The sequence below is a fragment of the Podarcis melisellensis genome, assembly GCF_964234715.1.
Source record: "Podarcis melisellensis genome assembly, chromosome: 10".
Taxonomy (NCBI): Eukaryota; Metazoa; Chordata; class Lepidosauria; order Squamata; family Lacertidae; genus Podarcis; species Podarcis melisellensis.
The window spans coordinates 47965486-47986502 of NC_138542.1; the positions used below are offsets into that span (position 1 = coordinate 47965486).

The following is a 21017-nucleotide window of genomic DNA, read 5'->3' on the forward strand; positions in this document are numbered from 1 at the left end:
AGGCACTTCTTAATCTTCTCTTTAGTGAACTGAAAAGGGGCTTCGTTTGCGTTTATAGCAGAGCATCTTTTCATGTAGGATGCAAGTACCAGAAAGTGAGGGCCTGCTTCTAGGGTACGTTTGTGTATGTCTGCCTGCAGTTATTCACAATGGAACATGTCTATAACATGTCATTCCTCTTGTAGATTATTTTTATTATTTCCATATTTCCCACTCTGCCCCTAAAGGTTCAGGATAGGATGCCAACAGCAATTAAAATTACGATATTTGACATTTTTTATAGTGGCTCACAGTATTCAAAATGCTTCATGTAAAATAATAAATTATTGTTATTGGGAACCAAGCAGAGGGCCTTCTTGGTAGTGGCGCCCACCCTGTGGAAAGCCCTCCCATCAGATGTCAAAGAAATAAACAACCATCTGACGTTTAGAAGACATCTGAAGGGAGCCCTGTTTAGGGAAGTTTTTAATGACTGATGTTTTAATGTATTTCAATCTTTTGTTGGAAGCCGTCCAGAGTGGCTGGGGAAACCCAGCCAGATTGGCATGGAATAAATAAATAAATTATTCTTAAAATAATATCAGTAATTCCCTTAAAACTCCCCAGTTGGGTAAGGTTGGTTTTATCAAATATACCATGGGTAGGGAACTGGATCAGATTGGCAGGTTGGACCCAGAATTCCTTCACCCTCCAAGGGCCACTTTGACAGCTGGGCAGGGCTACTCACCTGTCAATCAGCTGACATGATATGATGTCAGGTGTTCCAACTTTAAACCTGTAGCTTTCAAGAAGATGCTTCCTTTGCAGCCTCTTTAATTCAAGGTGCGACTGAAAAGAGCTGTCCTTTGTAGTCGTGTCTTGACTTCAGGCTGCAGCTGCAAAGGAAAATCGCTGTAAGTGCACTCCTGATTCTATGTTTCTAGCTGTAATTCTGTACCTTTTGAACGGGGTGTGGTGACCAAAAAAGGTACCAGCATTAAAAAAAGCTCTGAAATCTACCGGCAGCTGCAAAACAGGACCTGAGCTGCATAAGTGGTTGTCAAATGCTGACTGTCTGGTGGGAAATAAAGAAAACCAGGTGGATGGGGGGAACCGAATGAAGTGTTGAACCCTGAAGAAGAAGCATTTTTGCACTGCAACATTTTATTGCAAGTCCCACTTGTCAGCCCCATTTTACAGAAGCGGAGGCTGAGGCAGGAGAGAGGAACTTGCCCCAGGCCCTCTGCTGAGCTCATGGCAGAATCAGAATATGAGCCTAGCAAAACCAGCCCAGATCTGCAATATCAGTATGTAGCAGCAATTAAAGAAAGCCTCATGCTTATTTGCTGTTGCTAAAACCTGTGTTCATGTGAAAAGGTTTAGTGTGTGTGTGCTCACAAGAGAGATGAAAACTTCTTTATTTGCCCTTCTTGTGATTTATGGGACAGAACGTTGATCTTTTCCACATTTGTTTTAATCAGATAAAGAGTTTGGTGCACTGTGGTTTAAGCATAGTAGGTTTCGTGTGTGCTTGTGTGTTATTATGCATGCAAGGCAAGCTTAGGATTTCCCCGTTGTTGCTTAGAATGTAGGTGTGTCATCTGATTGTTTTTGTGCTTCCAATCACTCCCCAGCTGATGACTCATCAGGAAATTTGTAGGTACTCCAGGTGAGATAAAAACATGAATGGACCTTTAATTGACCTTGTAAGGCCACTAAGGAGATGCTGGTTAGAAAGTGGTTGGAAGCTTAAATGGTTGGGTGATAAACCCACATCCTAAGGAGTCTTATCATTCCAAATACCTGAAGGAGTTTATGGGGCTGCAGCTTGGTCACCTGGCTTTCACCTTGAGCAACTGACATACCTCTTTCCTCTCTCTGAGACAGAAAAGTTTCACTATGAGCTAATCTGTTCTGATCTGATTTTACTTATCTGGAATAACTGCAGTGCTGTTTTAGTCTCTTATCTGGAATAATAATAGTCTTCTGGTTCCTGGGATTCTTGCCACAGAGCTCTTACTCACTGTTGCCCTGCGGGTTTACCTAAACTGCTCCTCCCTGTTTACCTGTATCCTGTACTCCTTCCTGTTTATCTTGCACCACCTCTGCACTTTCTGTCACAGCACTATGGAAAACAATGTGGAATGTGGGTCTAGTGCAGAGATAGCCAAAGGGGTTGTCCTCCAGTTGTCAAACTACAACTACGGTCAACCCAGCCAACTTGGAACAATGGTCATGGAAGGTGGGAGTTGTAGTTCAGCAACAACTGCCACACTGACTGCCCCATGCCGAGAGAGAGAGAGAGAGAGAAGAGAGAGAGAATATAACTTGATTGATCCTGCCTAAGTTGGAGTATTTCTGTTTTCATATCAATTTCGTTTACAAAGGAGCAAACCCCCTCCTGTTTTTGCAAGCCCCCTTTCCAAACAATATTACATATTTCATAAAATTTTTGAACCACTTTCTTGTTCCTAAAACCTCAAAGCAGTTTACAAAAGATAAAATCAAGAAAAAATTTCAAACCTACTTTGTCAGACCAACCCTGGTCTTCTCAGTGGCGTAGCGTGGGGGGTGCAGGGGGGGCCGGCCGCACCGGGCGCAACATCTGGGGGTTAGGGTTAGGGGGCGCAAATCCACAAGTTAGGGGGCGCAAATTACTTACCTTGCCCCGGGTGCTGACAACCCACGCTACGCCACTGGGTCTTCTGCTTTGTATCTGAGGCTGTCCAGGCACCTGACAAGACTCTACTCCTCCCCCACAGAGCCATTGAACATGAAAAGAAGGCCGGGGGTTGGGAACGAGGAGAATGCCATCCTTATAGGACCCTGATTTTTACTCCAGTAGAATGGCCCAAGGCTATTAGGAATAGCTGATCAGTCCCAATTTCTATCTAATTCTTGGCATTCTTTCTTCTTAATCAGAGATATTGAGTGCTTGTCCTAAAAAGAGAAGTGGTTGTTTTGGCATCCTTCCCTTTTGATCTGGAAGTTCTGATTCCGATCCCTAGAATCGTAGGATGGGTTATGGGGAGAGAAGCTCACTTTGCTCAGATTCATTCATGCTTAGTTCATCCCCTTGTCTTTATTATCACTTGATAGGTTTGAGGGTTTTAGACTGCTGCTTTATAATTTGTAATTACATCGTTTTATGTTTTCAAAGTGTTGTGAACCACTTTGAAGAAGTTAATCCTTCAAAGGCAGCCTGCCAATCAATCAATCAATTAATCAAATCAATCAAATCAGTAAAGAAAAGGGGATTGAGCGGCTGTGGCCTTTGTTTCCTATATTTCAGGTAGACCAGATGAAATGCAAGGTCAGCAGCCTGGAAGAAGAATGCTCCCTACTTAGGAAGCAGGCATCTGCAGCTCCCCAGAGAGAAGTGGAGGATCGTGGCCTTGCTGACACTATCTGTGAGTTGCGAGCAGAGAACCAGAGACTGATAGCTTCGCTTCAGGAGCTGCAGAGCAGCCTGCAGGTACTTGCTGAAAATGTTTAATGCTAACCCGTGGAGGAGCTTTACTGAATTGCATCTAATGTCTCACCGCTGAAACTTGAGCTTCTCCTGGATGGTAAGAGCCAGCCTCTGCTTGCAGGAAGTTCTTCTTGGTCCAGTAATGTCTTCTCCAGTCTGATGGGGGTACCTCAAAGGCAGAGCATATGGTTTGAATGTGGAAGGTCCCAGGAAAGTTAAAATATGCAGCCCTGCTGGATCATTTAGTTCTCACAGTGGCCAACCAGATGCCTGCAAGAAGCCTGCCAGCAGGACCTGAGGGCAACCTGAAGATCAAAAGGGCCTGGGACAGTTGGTATAGTTCAGGATGGGCAAAAACAGTTGCTGGACTACAACTCCCATCATCCCTGACCATTGGCCATGTTGGCTGTGGCTGATGGGAGCTGGAGTCTTAACCACACCTGGAGGTGGTGCAGAAGGTATATGTTTGTGGGATGCAGGCTGCTGGAAGGTCTGGTTCAAGACACCTGCCCATCACAGTGCTTCAGCCTCATCTCCGTTGCCTCTACCTGTCTCTGCTAGATGTTTGATTTTACGTGTGGCCCTCCAACAAGGCTGCCCTATTCTCATTGCTGCGGTGCCTTGCCTTTTTGCAAACCTTTGTTTTCCCCTGCCCCAAATAAACCCTTTTCAAAGCTCCTAATTTCACCTTTGTGTTGCTGGAGCTTGCACCGCCCACGATTCATTTCGAAGAGAAAATGTGCTGAACAGACAAATCTCCTGCAGCAAGGCTGGTCCCTAATGCTGCATCCAAGGCGACCATAATGTTTCTCATGGAGGATGGATCTCAGTGCCCCTGTTGCTAGATCACGGCTCTAGCCCTAGTTAAATGCTAAGAGAAATAAAATCTGTTTAAAAGAAAGGCCTCTAGTGTTGGCTTAGAGATGTAGGTAGAATACCAATGGGTGGTTTCAACAGCTGTGACTGTTTAGGAGATGAAAGCTGCCTGTTGATATCTGGGTTACAAAATCTTAACCCACAGATAGTATGTGAACACATTATTTTACCGTTTCCCCCTGTTTTGTTTTAAAAAAGGTATCCTGCATCACAGACCTCTTGTGGTTTGTGAAATCTCTTATCTCTCCACCCTAAATGCTGTTTGTATGACCTTCTATCACGATACACAGCCTATTTGCAAAACCTGGAGAAAAATGTTTAAAACACATTTTCAGTTTGAGATTATTTCCAATCCCCCAGCCCCCCAAAGAAGAAAGGTTTAACCAGGAGAGGACATAATTTAACTTGGGGATGTGAAAATAAATTGATTGGTGAGGAGGCAGCATCTGGATAGAATCAGTTTGTTATATAAATCTATTACATGCTCAGAAAAATGTTGATATTGCCATTTAAAACTGTGTAATTTAAACTTGGAGTGGTTTAAGAGCAGGGCCCATAAAGCATGAAATTATAAGGTTCTTATCTTGGAAGACGTGACCCCATCTTTCCGTGTTCCTAATGAACCGTAAAGCATTGCTTAGTTACGACATTTTGACATTACAGCTTCAGTCATTCACAGTTTGGTTCTTTAGTTTGAGATGGAGGGTATATTTTCCATTCAGTATCTTGGATATCCCTACCGGCATGTTACGTGCAAACAGAGCTAGCATGTGAACCAGCTTTTAGGGTACATCCACCCTGCAGACCTCCCATCATTCCTTTCCCCAGGAAACCTTGGGAGTTGTAGTTCTGTGAGGTGGTGGATAGGGAGTCACCAAACTAGAATTCCCAGGATTGAGAACATAAGAAGAGCCTGCCAGATCAGGCCAATGGCCCATCTAGGCCAGCATCCTGGCATAAAAGATGGTGTGGAGTTTGTATTGTAAGAGGCACCTGCAGTTTGTGGTGGGGGAAATTATAAAACGAAACAAAAAAAGTATATATAGATGACGTTTTCTACTCTGAAGCCCCCAGTGGGAGATACTGTAAACAGCCACCCTACAAGTGCTGACTGCTGTTTCTCTCTCTGTCCATCATGCTATCCCTAACTCGGCTCATCCCGCCAGGCAGGTGATTCTGCGTTTCTGTCGCTTAGGTAGCAGGTGAAGGTCCAGTCCCAGGCTCTGAGAGGATCCTCCTAGACATTCTGGAGCATGACTGGAAGGAAGCGCAAGCAGACAGGCAGGAACTGTGCCAGAAACTGGACTCTGTGCAAAATGAGCTGCAGTGGGCTGAGGAGCTGAGAGATAAGGTCAGTTGCCCCTTCCCCGGGCATCTGTTTTGGGGGAAGCTTTGATGCAGTTGTGGTCTGAATGCATTCAGTTGTTAATGTCTCAGCCAGGTTTTGCAGGGACCTTCACCAAGTTGCTCTCAAAAGTCACCATTCTCTAAGTTGGTCCCCTCCTTGCTATGGCTCTTTTGCTTCCCCCTCACCCCGGCCCCAGCCCAATCTGCTTCACAGAAACAGTAGGAGCTGCCTGATACCAATAATAATAATAATAATAATTTATTATTTATACCCCGCCCATCTGGCTGAGTTTCCCCAGCCACTCTGGGCGGCTCCCAATCAGTATTAAAAACAATACAGCATTACATATTAAAAACATCCCTAAACAGGGCTGCCTTAAGATGTCTTCTGAACGTCAGGTAATTCTTTGTCTCTTTGACATCTGATGGGAGGGCGTTCCACAGGGCGGGCGCCACTACCGAGAAGGCCCTCTGTCTGGTTCCCTGTAACCTCACTTCTCGCAATGAGGGAACCGCCAGAAGGCCCTCGGCGCTGGATCTCAGTGTCCGGGCTGAACGATGGGGGTGGAGACGCTCCTTCAGGTATACAGGACCGAGGCCATAGCATCATCTAGCTCAGTGTTGTCCATAGTGGTAGCAGCTTTGCAGGGTTTCAGAGAGGGGTCTCTTTGTCAGCTGTACCAGAGATGCTTGACCGTCTGCATGCAAAGCTGATGCTCTGCCGCTGTGCCATGGCCCTTCTTGGGCTTCACTGCCCGGAAGGAGAGGGCAAGATGAGTGGATGTTGCCGCCTGCCCCTGCCTTTGCTCTTTCCACTGCTCACTTGCTTGGAGAGGGGAAGGTCAACAAGCAGAGGTAGCCAGGAAGAAGAGGAGCAGGACCAAAGTGCTGGCACCGGGTGTGGCTCTTGGCAGCTGCCCATCAATGCTGACTGCTGACACTGGTCCTGTTCAAAGCTACTACCACGAAGCCAGGCTCTCAACCCCATTAGCTGGTGTATGCTGAGCTGTGTGTGCTTGCAAAGAGGTGACAATAAATATTTGCAGATGCATCCTTCTTTTTTTCCACTTGATGTGTTACAGATCTGGTTGCACAGGTTGCAGGTCTAAACCTGCAGCAGTTTTAAGCCCTAAATATATTCCTTGAAAATGTAACCCTCTGGATTCTCTCCCCGCCCCCCATCCCACCTCTCCAGTATCTGCAAGATAAGGAAGACCTCCAGCTGAAGCACCAAACTCTGCAGAAGAACTGTGACCTGTACAAACACAGAATGAATACCGTGCTGGCTCAGTTAGAGGAGATTGAGAAGGAAAGAGATCAGGTGAGCTGCTTCTTTAAGCCATCTCCCCTTATGCTAGAAGCAAGGGTCTCTAATAAGAGATAGAATCCCTCTATCATTCTGGGTTGCTAGGTGAGGACAAGTGGTACTGATGTAGTTAGTCATGAGAATCAAGAAGCCAAAATGGAAAGAATGCTAAGAAAAGTATTTGGAAGCAGAGGAGATCAACTGGAATGGAGACCTTTTTGGTGGCTTCATCCTCTCCTTAGTCCTATGTCACCATATAAGGCAGTGGCTGAAAAGCTCATCACTACATTGGGCCACAGTGGAGAGAACCTGTGGCCCACCTGTTGTTGAACCTCAGCTCCTATCATTCTTGACTATCGGCCATGCTGGTTGTGGCTGATGGGACTTGGGAGTCCACCAGTATCTGGAGGGCAGCAGTGTCCAGTGAGAAGGTGCTCCCATTAGAAGCCGTCATGCGGAGGACCCCCCCCCCCACTCTATTCCTGAAGCTGCAGGGAGTTGAGGATTGGTATCCTACCAGCCAAGTATGAGCCTTGCCGTACCTGTCTGCAATTTGTAGTCTGTAAGTGTGGGATATGATACTAAGCTCCAGAGCTCAGCATCTGGGGAAACCCAAAATTTCTCCAGAAAGCAGGCTCTCTAGTCCTTAAGACACCAATGCATACAGATGGCACCTAGTTGGCAGAAGAGGGCCTTGCAGTAGCCAAGGGTGGGGCATTATTGTTCCTGGTAACTCCTTGCCCCCATCCCTTGGCTATGGAAAGCAGAATCAATGAGCTGTGCAAGATAAACGAGGCTTGCAAAGTTGCTTAATTTGTATACTCCATTACAGTATACAAAAAACAAAATCAGAATAAAGCGTCTGTCTGTGAGCAATCCCACCTTCCCAAGGTATGTCAACCACCCCCCACCAGGAATGTGTTTTGTTTCAGGCAATCCAGAGCCGAGATGGCGTTCAGCTGCAATACTCCCAGATCCTCATTGAGAAGGACCAGTACCGCAAGCGTGTCCGGGCCTTGGAGGAAGAGAGGGACGAGCTGCTGGGCAGACTCACAGAGGCCGAGGGCAAGATTGGCACCCTTGAAGCTCAGGTGCAGCGATGCCATTGCGCCAGGGGCTTAGGCAAGAAGGTGCGTTTTGAAAAGAGGAGAAAGCCTTTGGGCAGAAAGGAAGGGGAGAAGGTGGATATTTTGGAAGGAGGGAAGGCAAGGCAGCTGAGACTTGAGCAGAATAAAGTTAGGAGGGAAGGACAGAATTCCTTGTATGTTAAGGGGATGGGCTGGAGGTAAACTAGCAGCTGAGAATTTATCAAGCTCTTGGTTTGATACTTAGGCCCTCAACTGCAAACTTGCAGTTTTACCAGCTGTCCATCTTCAAATTCAAGTGGTTCTTTCCTGCTTTTCTTCTTATGGAGCTTGAGCTGGCAGGCCTGGGTTTCCAAGGTGGTCTCCCATCCAGGCCCTCACTCGAGCCACACCTGCTTTGCTTCAGCAAGGTATCTGAATCATGCGCCTTCATGCCACAACCTGGGAGGGACCCTGCTGTGTTGTGAAGCACATGTCATAATAAAGTAGGCCATGAGTATCTGCCGTGTACATCCGTAGGGGAAGCTTTCCTCCCATTCAGTAACAGAATAGCTCTGCTTGCAGCTCCACCTGCCCAAGATAGACAAACAATAGCTCAAGAGTGTTGAAGATGGTGTGATTGCGGTGAGCCTCATTACCTGTTGTAATATTTTTGAACCATATATTTTTGAACCACACAAGCCTGTGCGTGTTCACTCAGAAGTAAGCCCAGTTGTTTTCATTAGGGCTTACTGCCAAGTAAGCGAGTATAGGAGCGCAGCCTGTGTGTTGGTTAATTTCAGTTGTGCAGTCTTGTGGTGCAGTTAGCCTTTGAAGTGGCTCGTGGTCAGAGGTGCTGTGGCCTTATCTAGTGGCCTCTCCTCTGTCCCCCCTAGAATCACTGCAGGAGGTGCACCTTGGAGAGGGCAGCTTCTTCTAGCCAAGTTTGAACAGCGCCACCTCTCTCATTGGGGAGCTGACCCCTGAGATGTCTTTTGCTTTTCCACGCTGCAGATGTGTTCCTCCTCCCATTCGCTCTGCTCCATCCTAAGCAGCACTTGGAGCATGGTAGAGAAGCCTCCATCGCTGGAGGGTGGAGTGGTCGATACGCCAGGCGTCTTGGACGTCGTCTTCCCTGATGACTGTATAAGCCAGAACGGGGTAAGAGTGGGGTTGGATAAAGTAGAACTCATGCCTTGCATGTAGAAGTTTCCCAGATTCTCAGAAGTTTCTCTGGCATCTACAGTTAAAAAGAATCAAGTAGTCTAGGGACGCGGGTGGTGCTGTGGGTTAAACCACAGAGCCTAGAACTTGCCAATCAGAAGGTCGGCGGTTCGAATCCCTGCAACGGGGTGAGCTCCCGTTGCTTGGTCCGTGCTCCTGCCAACCTAGCAGTTTGAAAGTGCAAAGTGCAAGTAGATAAATAGGTACCACTCCGGCGGGAAGGTAACTGGCATTTCCGTGCGCTGCTCCCTTGGCCAAGAAAGCGAGATGAGCGCCGCAACCCCGGAGTCGGCCACGACTGGACGTCATGGTCAGGGGTCCCTTTACCTTTAATCTTGGTAGGGCTGGACAATATATCAATACATCATCCAAAATCTGTTTGAAAGTCCATATTGTGATAATCGGTTTCATCATTTTTGACCTGGCAATATATTCTGAATCATGATGTGTATGTGTGCTATGCAAAAATTACAATGTGGGGAAAACAGTGAAGCCAGACAAAGCTGCTCTCAATTCCTGCAGCCCCTTTAACTTAGCCATCTCAGCTCTCCTCTGCCTCCTGCAGGGGCCAGCGAATCACAAGAGCAGGTGCTGGCAAAAATCCCTATGCGGTGGAAAACGTGAAGCCAACCAGTGCCTCTACATAACTCCACCCTCATTTCAGACATTGTGATATATTGGTATATAATTGATAATATCACGATGTCGAAAACCAGATATTGCCCAGCCCTAAGTCCTGGTGGGAAAGACCCCTCCCTGGGACCCCAGAGAGCTGTGGGCAGTCAGAGGAGACAACGCAGTCCTAGCTGGGCCAATGATCTGACTTGGAATGAGGCAATTTTCCTCTGTTCCTAAGAGTTTAGGCAGCTGTTTCACTGTTTTGCAGAGCAGTGGGTGTGGATGTAACCTTTGTACGCTAGGCTAGTTTCTGCACATTCCCTTGTTTACCAGAGTTCAAGAACATATTCCAGTCAGGCTGAAAAACACTAAATGAGAGTGTGAAGCAGCAGCTGGGAAGTTTATACAGTCTAAGAAGAGTCTCGAGGGCCAGGCAGGTAGGCTTGGAGGGCTGCATTTGGCCCCTGGGCCTGAGGTTCCCTGCCCCTGCTAGAACTCCTGCATTGCAGGGGCTTGCACTAGATGATCCTTGGGTCCCTTCCAGCTCTACAATTCTATGATTCAAACTCTTCAACCCACGACCCAATTGGTGGCGCAACTCTGCCCTTCATGCTGCCTGTTGTAACATGCACCCCCACCATCCAACTCCCCACATAGGCTTTGTCCTCATATACAAACTTATACAGTGGATGCTCAGGTTGCGAACGTGATCCGTGCGGGATGCACGTTCACAACCCGCGGCTGCGCACGTGCGGGTTGCGATTTGGCGCTTCTGCACATGCACGACCACTGAAACTTGGAAGTAACCCTTTGCGGTACTTCCGGGTTTCGGCAGTCCGCAACCCAAAAAAACGCAACATGAAGCGGCTGTAACCCGAGGTATGACTGTACACACACTTGATTTACAGTTTACTAGGTTTTAATCTCGCTGATGAACAGTGAGACAAGGAAGTTTGTGGTGCGTGTGGCGTTTTGGCTTTCAGGTCTTTTCTCCTCTCTCCTTAGGAAGTGACTCCAGAACGCGAGAGAGAAATAAACCGCCTTTCCATCTTCCCCTTCCCCCCCTGCACTGGCTCCATTCTTCGGAGGCAGCGTGAGGACAGACCCACCCCCATCAAGAGGTGACACTTGGAATCCCCGCGCAATGGCACTCTCTCTTACATGTTGGTGTCTTCAGCCTCAGGCAAAGCCTCAAGGGATTTTTTTAAAGCATTGAACTTGAATGCTTTAAAATCCCAGTTCTTCCCCTTCTCCAAGTCTCCAGCTTCTTAAGGGGGGGGGGGAGGGGGAGAAGGAGGGAGGGAGAATCTGTGTAGGAGGGCAGGAGAGTAGCCATATAGGGCCTTTCATTGGATGTGATGATGCTCTTTTCATAGTTTCCCATCACGGATCCCAGGCTCTTACCCCTTTTCTGCTCTCCCACTGTCCTGTTTCCTGGACATAAAGCTTTTTTTAAAGGTGGGGCTGGCATGGAGAGCAAGAAGGCAGTGAAGGGGGTGGGAAACAAACCCCATTTTGAGTTGAGTGCAGCTTGAAAAGGGCTGGATCTGACTCCAAATGCAGCCAGCCTTCTTTGAGCAGGAGAAGATTCCCTTTCAAACTTCCCCCTCCCCATGTCTACATGGGACAGGAGCCGACAGGCAGGTAGAAAGAAAAAGGGACTCCGTGGGCAGGACCTGAGACCTCGTGGTCTGTGCATGCTGTAGGATGCAAGGGGGTGGCAGGCAGCAAATGTGGAGGACCTAAGAGGTTTTCATTGCAGCTCGGTAGAGATACGGGTGCACCAGTTATAGTAGATGGCAGGGATAAATGCAAGGGAAGAAAGGTGGGGTGAACTGAATATGCCCTCTCTGGAGAAAGTGGGGTATCTTTTTGGGTAGGACCAGATGATGTCTGTGTGCAGGAGGATGGATGAGCCGCTGTCGTTTATGAGAAGGGATGCAAAAGCTGGCTCTAGGGCTGCATCTATGAGCATCTCTGCAATGATAAGTCTTGGAAGTGGCTTGGTGGTGCTGCAGGCAGTCCCACCTAATGTAGCTAAGCCTGTTTTGTCCTCAGCTAGTATTTGGGACGGCTGACTGTTCAGGAACCTCATGCAAACCACCCTGAGCTGTTTGGAGACAGGGAAGGATCCAAATGCAACAAAAGACATTAAGAGAAAACTGGAGAAAGGTGGAGGGATGGTTTTGATGTTTGTATGCTTTTGAATTAATCCCTTCTGTGTTTCCTTCATGCTTTTAGTTGGTCCTGTGGGTCCTTTGGCAGCTTGGAAGACTTAACAGGTATTGCCAATCCTGCCCCCACCCCCTGCGTTACAGAGCCTCTCTTCTTGAGAGCTATGGGCTCCCCCCTGCCAAATCAGCTGCTTGCCCGTGTGCCCACGAGGGGGCACCCTTGCCCCACACTTCCCCTGCCAGCTCTTGGGATCCACCTCCAGGGTCTCGCCAGCACATCGTTCTGAGGCTATTCCGGTCTGGTGTGTTTAATTTACAGCGGGTTTTTGTCTGACAGTGAATTTGATTCAGTTTCAGAGGAGTGGGAACCGGAAGAGATAAATGCTTCAGCTTCAGGCTGTTATCGGTTCTTGGTGACAGGCTGTAAATCTCCCAACGCCTGTCCCACTGTATATCTCAGGCCTTGGCTAGATTGTGGAGTTTTCTACCAACGCCACTCCTTGGGGCAATTGGCCTGTGTGCAAAGAGTGTCTGGCTTCTGCAGTCGGAGGCTTTGGAAAGTGGGGAGATTTGCCCAGAGTCCACTCCAACATACTTGGGGAATCCACTCCTGGATTTGCCCTACTCCCTCCTTTTATGGGCATTTGAAGAATCCAATCTAGGTATCCGTAGAGTACAGCTGACCATCTTTTCGCCTGCCTGCCACTCTGCTTGATACACTGTTCTTCAGAACTTATATACTGAGGGGTCTCTTCTGAGATTACTCTAGCTCAGGAGTGTGTTTGTGGGGGGACCTTTTTTCAGCCCAGGAACTGCATGAAGGAAGAGGCACAGGACCAGAGGCAGAGCATTGAATGTAGGTTAACATTCACAACACACAAAAGCCAGAGGTTTCCCCCCCCCCCCACACCCAGTTCTTCATTCAGGCAAGCTTGGATACATAACCACAGTTTGGGGACACATTCCAGCCAGGCGAAAGGAGGGTGTGCAACAGGGCCACTGAGGGGGCGTGGCTTGCAAAGGAGGTGTGGCCTAGGAAGAGTCCTGAGGGTCAGAGGGGGAGGCATGCAGCCCCTATCCTGAACTTTCACTGCCCTTACTCTAGCTGTCTGGGATTTGCTTTTCTCCGCAGCTGTCGGTTGTGCAACTGAGCTGGTGTTAAGTGACCTAATAACTTTGTTGAGGGCGGGGTTGTGTGAATCCTAACCTACATGGCCAGCTGCCCATGTAGCTGGATCATTTAAATGCAGTTCTGGAGCTTGGGGTTTCCCCGGCCCAATGACTTCAATGCCTTTCAGATGAAAGATGCTTATGAATCCTTGCATGTTGCCCATGGTAACTTCTTGTTGTTCTGTCTGTCTCTCTCAGGAAGTGCCATCAACACTCCCTCATCTGCCAGATCCCGTTCCTCTTCCAGCAGTCCCTACACCAGGGCAAAGTCAGAAATCTGCTTGTCTAGAAGCTCTGTCAAGCAGGACTTCTCCAGGAGGTCTGTTTCCCTTTCTCAAACAAACACTCCTGCCTCCCTGATGGTTTGGAGAGGCAGCCCTAGGAATGCAGGCATCCTAGGTGGGGCAGCCACGCTGGGTAACTCTGTGAGGTCTGTGCCTGCAGTTGAATGGCATCCGTTTCCAGGATTCAGCTCCCCTCCCTGCTACTGGGTCCTGCAACCATTGCTGCTGCTTCCACTGCTTCACCTGGTTGTGAAGATAGGAACACGTAAAGCTGCCTTTTATAGACTTGTTGGTCCATCTACTCCATCAATGCCTGCTCTGACTGGCAGCAGCTCTCCAAGTTCTAACCAAGGTCCCTCTAGTCCATCAACCTGTTCTCAAGCAGAAGCTGTGGTTCTTCCAAAAGTTGTTGGACTCCCAATTCCAATGAATGGCCAGTAAGACAGAGATTATGGGATTTGTAGTCCAAGCAACATCTAGAGGGCCACAGGTCCATCCCGGCCGCATATCCTGCTCATTGAAACAGAGAATGAGATGTACCAGAGTCTAAATCCATACTTTCTTCCTTCCCCATTCAGGTCTCTTGTGGTGCACCTGCCTCACACGGGGCCCATGGATGTCCCAGCGCCCCAGAGCAGCAGACTGGCTGGAGACATCTCCATCCTTGGAGGAAACACAACTGGGATTTATGTCCAGTGGGTGAGGCCAGGCTCGGAAGCGGAGCGCGTGGGGCTCAGAGAGGGATGCCGACTCCTAGAGGTATGAATGAATATTTGGAATTGCAGATAATGTCGGAGTGGGAAGAGTTATAAGGAAGTGGAATGGGTGGGTGGGTGGGTGGGATTGCAGTAATAAACCAAAAGGTGACTCCCCTTGTTTGTCTCTCTGTTAGCCAGATATACAAGGCAGAATGACAACTGGTGGCTGAATTCTTTATTGCAAATGTCTTACTTCAGACATTCAGCTGCTGCCTAGTTACTTTTGCACGGGTCCCCTCATACTTTTGCACAAGTCCTGCAGTGAAGATGTCATTTACGCCCATGCATAACTAAACCTGGCATCAGGTCACAAGTGATTTATTTGCATATACCCCCCCAATGGAGGATAGCGCTGATATGTGGGTGTGGGCTTGGTCTATTCCAAGACTATCCTAATGATACTTCACATGTAATTTAACCTTTTCAAGCAATCAAGGTGGTTAGGGAGGGATGTAACCTGGTGACAGAGCACATGCTTTCCAAGGAAAAAAGTTCCAGGTTCAATCCCTAGTACCTAGGACTGGGAAATACTCCTGTCTGAAACCCTGGAGAACCACTGAAAGTTTGTGCAAGCCCCACTGACAGGTGGGGAGCCTGTGGCATGGTGCTCCAGGTGTCGATGGACTCCAGCTCCCATCAGCCCTAGCCAGCAGAGTCTGATGGCCAGGGATTGTGGGAATTGTAGTCCAGCGACATCCTTAATGTAGGGGATACTGAGCCAGGTGGAGTGACGGTCTGACTAGGTACAAGGCAGCATTCAGTGTTCCCAAAACACTTCATATACATTACCTCTTTGTCCTTGTTGCAACAGCTGGGTAGGATGTGTCAAGTACTGCTGCTGTTCCCATTTTGCAGATAGAAATCTGAAAGAGAGGCTTGCCTAACAAGTTCATGGTAGAGGCAAGATTCAAACCTAGGATATTCTGATTCCCAGCTCTTAAGTCTTTTACCCACCAAGCTACACCAACTACAAAAAGATTGGGCATCCTTTTTAGTTTCTGAATCTGATTTGCACATCTGTGCCCACTTAAATGCCCGACTCCCATCGCCTGCCCTAGCAATGCTGGGGAGCCCTCTTCAGCACAAAAGTCGCATTTCCATCTGCGCCACCTTTCATGGGCCACGTGCTTGTGGTGGGAGGGGCCAGAGGCAAAGCAGGCGGAGCAATATATGCAGATTTTACTTTTGTTCGACAGGCTGGTTTCACACAGCTCTGATCTATCCTCCATCCACGCAAGCAAGAGGCATTAGCAGAGTTAACGGACATACTCCAGCCAGGCAAAAATGCTCAAGGAGGGTGTGACTGGGGAGAGTCTCTAGGGCCAAGCTGGGCCTAGGGTTTCCCCCTTTGTTCTATTGCTGCTCTTAATGTCAGTCCATGTACTATCCTAGTGGCTGATATTCGTCTAGGATGCAACAGTGAGCTCCCTCTGTTCCCGATTCTCCCCAGAAGTTGTCCCATTCCCCAGCATTTACATGGGCATTGGGGTGAATGTGCACAGGCCACAAGTCCACCTCTGAACAGAGATTCCTGGAGCCTGTTTCAGTAGCTCTGGAAAGTTCTTCTTTAGGATCTCCCAATTCCCTGCACCCCTTCTTTGAAGGAAGATCAAAGAATCCAACGGCAGCCTGTTTTTTCAGATCTCCTGTCCCCGGGAAACCTGCTATCAAGCGTGCATTAACAGCCTACAGCTCGCTTGCTTGCTTGTTTTGTTTTAAAGATTGCAGAGGGGATAGATGGAGAGGTAGTAGCACAGTTCTCTTTCTTTTTTTAAAGTCCCGATTATTATTATTTTTTTACAAAGCTAATTGTAACTGATCCCTGCATCTCTGCTCTGTGTGTGTTTCTGTGGCAGCTTAGGGGTCCGCAGCTAAATGGGGAAGTGCTCTCTCTGGAGAACTGCACCCTGGAAGTAGCTTACCTGAGTCTGCTGCACTGGGATGATCCATCTGCTCTGCTCTTCCTCCCTGATATGAGAGGTAAGCCACTTTTACCCAATCCTGCATATGTGATTGTTCTGTCCTTAACTAATCTGGACAGTCAAGGCTGTGGGTCTGTTGCACAGTTGTTGTGCTGCTGCTGCAGAAACATTTTAGCTGAATATCTGGCCTAGGGTGCCACCACTTTTCAAGTTTTGATTTATTTAGGAAAAGTAAGCACAAACCAAGTTTCTAGTCCCTGTGGCTATGGAATGATATCTTAGAACCCTTAGATCACACAAGACTTGCGGTTAGCCAAGAGTGGCAGTGCCCCTCTTTTGCAATACTTGGAAGTGTATGCCACACCGTTCATTTAGGGTGTCATATAGGTTGCCATGCTGGGACAGATTTCCCATTGCTGCTGCAAGTCTCTGGTATCCCATGGCTTTTTAATTTGCGTGTACAGCTTTAAGGATTACCCTTGCGGTGATAAGAGCCCCTGATTTTAATTTAAGTCACCCAGATGGAACTTGTCCAAAATCTGGCAGCTCAAGCCAGACTCCCCACTAGCTTGGATTCAGATCATGGGAGTTAGTGCCTGGAGGGCAGTTTGGGTTGGAAGCCCAGATGCCTCTCTTCCTTTGAGTAGCAGGGCCGTTATGGAGCCCTCTCTCCATAATCAGCTCTCTATAATCAGCATCTTTAAACTAGTGCTTCTTTTACATACAGAACCTCACTTTATAGGACTTCTGCAAGTAGCCTTGTCACAATGCTGGAACTGCAGAATTCCGTGCAAAAGAGCAAGGAGAGGGGACCAGCCACTGACTCTTCCTGTTGCTCCATTTTTGGAGCAAGGCAGTGTTGTCCTGCTCTCATGCTGATCAGTAACAGGATACAGAAGTTCCCTCTCTCTCTTTCTCATGCTTTTTTGAACAGCATGTTCACAGGAGGGTTAGGAGGAGTAGAGGGGCCACTTATTGGGCCCCCTAAGTCACACCTGCTTATCTGATGTTGGAGAGGGATACATGAGGCTTCTAGATCTCCCATCTTTTTTCCCTTTTTCTTTGGCGTTCCTGTGAGTCCCTAATTTTATGTGGAACTTTCCCCCCGGTTACACAGACTTTGAAGACTTCTATCTATCATTGCCCTCTCTCGTGTGACTTTTTCTGTGCACTTTACATAATGCATCATTGCGATGAGCTCCATCAGGTTCCTTCCTCCATCAACAATAACTTGGAGACATCCGCTCCACTGAGCTCCAGCTGTTGGAGACAAAGGAAGCAGGGCTCTCCATCCATCTGCTCTGCCGAGAGACCAGCAACTCATGTCTCCTCCTCCTCCTCCTCTCCTTGGAACTCTTTTCATTCTAGCTGGTCATTACAGGAGCTTCCTTACAACAACTTGTTCCTTATCTGCAAAACCCAAACAAAAACCCAGTGCGGAGGGGCCCTTTGTTACAAAACCGTGCCTGATTTTGCTTTTTTCCTCCTCCTCCTCCCTCCCAGTCACTTTTCCTTTTGTGCTGTGTCATTTAGATTGTAAGCCTGAAGGCAGGGACTATATTGATGTTTGCGAGCTTCTCCTTGAGCCCTCTTTTGTTTTCCTGAAGAGGATGGTAAACCATTCTTTGGATAAAAAACTAATGCATTTATTTGGGTCTTTCAACTGCTGTTTTCTGTCTCTTCTGCATGCTAGAGGCTGTACTGGTGGTGGAGGGGTGAGCAGCAACAACAGGAGAGATCTGCTGCTTCCATGTCTGGCTTGTGAGCTTACCTGGTTGGCAAATGCAGGAGACAGGAAGCTGGACTAGATGGGCCTTTGGCCTGATCCAGCAGGGCCCTCCTCATTTGCATCATCTTCTCTTTACCAGGATACCAGCCTCTCAAAGAAGCACTGGATGCTGGCAAGAAGGTTCCTGGCGACTCGTTTTATGTGCGGGCCAACCTGAGCCTCCTGGAGCTTGCCGACCCTTACGCCTTGTGCGTGAAGCACCGGGAGATCCTTCACGTCACGGACACTTTGTACAAGGGGCGGCTGGAGTGGTACTGTGCCCGCGTGGATCCCTTCACCCTCCAGGACTTGGACAGTGGCACAGTACCTAACTACAGCAGGTAATGGGCCTCTGTCCCTTGGGTGTGATTTAATGCACAAGACCGTAAGTGGGCAGAGGGATGCTTTGCATGCTCAAGGGATGCTTCCAGTCCTTTGGGGTGGGGTTCAGTCATACTGGCAAATTCAGGCTGTGCAGTTATAGCCGAATGAGAGAATCATGGAATTGTAGAGCTGGAAGGGACCACGGGCGTCATCTAGTCCAACCCCTTGCAATGTAGGAATCCTTTTGAACCTATGACCCTGACATTAAGAATCTCATGCTCTACTAAGTTATCCTTTAGGCAAGGGAGGCCTTATGCAACCACCACATTCCCACCCCCACCTTGCCCTGCCCTGCCCCGCCCCCATCATACTTCTTGCAATGAGGAAAGAAACTGGCAAATGCAATGGAAAGTGTGGGGTAACACTTGAGGCAACATCCTCTAACCTCGGAATGGATGCTCAGTAAACAGCCACCTGTCATCTAATCTCCCTGCGAACAAATCGGGATGAATGGTCAGTAAGAGGGTGGTCTGGAAGCTACCAAGGTCAATGCCTGGCATCTCTAGTTAAAAATGGGGGAAAGGACAGCAGCAGCAGGTGATGCAGCCGACATTTTCCCGAGAAAGAATTTTAAAACTGGAGGGAGGGAGAGAAGGGTCAAGGGGTCACCTAGTGCAATCCTGTGCTTGGGTCTGGAAATCCATAGAATTCAAGCGTTCCAAATGCTTGATGGCTGCCCAGCTTTTGCCTAAAGATCGGCAGTGAAGGAGGAACCCTCCACCCTGCTTTAGTCATTGGCTGCTTTCTAAGCTGCTCTTAGGAGCACAGGGAACTTATAAGAAGTCAGGCCCACTGGAACATCTGGCTGCATTGACTGGCAGCATCCCTCCAGGGCTTAAAGCAGTGGACATTTCCAGCCCTACGGGGAGATGATGGGAATTGAACGTGGGGCCTTCAGCATTCAAAGCCCTGCACTACAACCCTTCCCATAACCATTCAAGACTTTTCTCCTGATTCTCAGTGGAAAACTCCCTCCTTGTAACTTAAGCACATTGAGATGCAGTCGTGCTCTTTGGGTAGCAGAACCTGGAAAACAGCTGCTGGGCAAAATAGAGACCATAACAGAGATCTTGAGAACAACTAATACTAAGAGATGGCATAAGGCAGCTTCTTAAGACTCCCCTTTATATTTTTGTAGTTGCAGCACTTGACTAGCACAAGGTATACGGTGAGTTGTAACACATAGATCTAAGCACCACTATGATATGTGGGTGCTGTAGGAGAAAGGTTTATCGGGGAACCCACAACTGGGAGAGGGGAGGTTGTTAGTGAGTGCCTCCCTGCCCCCATTTAATTTCTTTCGGTAAGGCCCTCCTCCTTTGAGGAATGCTAACAGTTGGAGAACAGCACAAGAACTTTGTGGAACATTCTGCCTCCTGAGAATTGCCCAAGTCCAGTCTGCAGGTTTTTAGCAGGATCTGCAAAAGCATCCTTGTTTAAACTGGGTTTTTAAAGGTGTCTTGTAATATTTATGTAGCGTTATTGGATTAATTTTAGATAGACTTGGGTTTTGGAGTGCTAATTGAGTTTTATTTGGTGCCATGCTTTTTATTGTGTTTCCATTGGATTTTTAGAGAAGGCTGAGTGGGTGGCAGGCAGTGCTGGGTAAGGCAACAGAGACAGAAATTTGGTGGGGGGCAATCAGGGGGAGACGTGGCCACGCTGCTGTTGCAGAAGCTGCCTGGGAGCTGTAGGGAACTGGTGAATCAGTGGATTTGAGCTGGGATTCGGGAGAACCGGGTCAAGTTGCCCCTCAGCTCTGGAATATCCATGTGGCCTTCCCTGGTTAGGATCTGTGCGCTGAGCTCACCTCTAGTATCATTAGAGATGAATGAGAAGAGAATTGTGTTAAAGCACTTGGAACAGAGTGGAAATAAGTAATGACCACACAGTCCTGTGGCATCTTAAAGGCTAACGGAATTTGCCATAATAAATGGTTTTTGCTGCAAAAGACTTAACATGGCTGCCCCTCTGGAAGTAATGATGTGTATATAAAAGCTCAGGCTGCAACCTTTAATAATTTAAATTAATTGGTTAGGGCCATTTTAATAGACTAAAAAAAGCATCTCTGGTTTGATTGGGTGGTAAGTTTTTATTTTTTATTTTTTTTAAAGTTAAATGTGAGTTTACCCTAAATACTTGCAAAAACTGAAGATGGCAGGTATATCTTAGAAGTGGCACCCCCCCCCCCACATCACCTTCTTCACAGATGGCCCTTGCTGAAGCATGCACTTCCATCACCATACCTCCCCTCACTTACATAAGCTATTGTTGTAATTGTACGCACATTTATGCACATTTGATTTATTTTTAAAATCCATTTGATTAATTGACTTTCCTTAATGAAAGCCCAGTTGCGCCTCCCTCTTTCCAGTGTTGAATTCTACACTGAATTCCCCATCACTTTCCAAACTGCATTAAGTCTGGCTTTTTTGTTTTTGTTAAACTGGATTTGTTCTGCTAGGCCGACAGAGTCCCTTAATCCACTTTAGTTGCACAGACCTAAAGTTCTGATGTGCGCTTGAATCCTGCAAAACGCTGACTGTTTGGAAGCACTGACAGTGTACCTCTGTGTCTCCATGCCTTGCTAAGCAAAACAGGAGCTGAGGCTCACCATCCTGGCTGTTTGTGAGGATGAGAGATATCTCAATATGCCTTCTTCACTAAAAAG

At 47.8% G+C, this 21017-nt stretch overlaps 1 protein-coding gene across 2 annotated transcripts in view; it reads left to right on the forward strand.

The window, feature by feature from the left end:
• CARD10 (caspase recruitment domain family member 10) overlaps positions 1–21017 on the forward strand; it is a 41998-nt gene that overhangs the window by 11847 nt on the left and 9134 nt on the right. For both annotated transcript variants that reach the window (XM_081928206.1, XM_081928207.1), the window contains exons 6-16: positions 3272–3454; positions 5523–5678; positions 6870–6995; positions 7913–8110; positions 9059–9205; positions 10892–11007; positions 12128–12168; positions 13429–13549; positions 14093–14273; positions 16129–16252; positions 18063–18303. In XM_081928206.1, the coding sequence (XP_081784332.1) occupies positions 3272–3454; positions 5523–5678; positions 6870–6995; positions 7913–8110; positions 9059–9205; positions 10892–11007; positions 12128–12168; positions 13429–13549; positions 14093–14273; positions 16129–16252; positions 18063–18303 (1634 nt within the window). The remainder of the gene's footprint in view (positions 1–3271; positions 3455–5522; positions 5679–6869; positions 6996–7912; positions 8111–9058; positions 9206–10891; positions 11008–12127; positions 12169–13428; positions 13550–14092; positions 14274–16128; positions 16253–18062; positions 18304–21017) is intronic.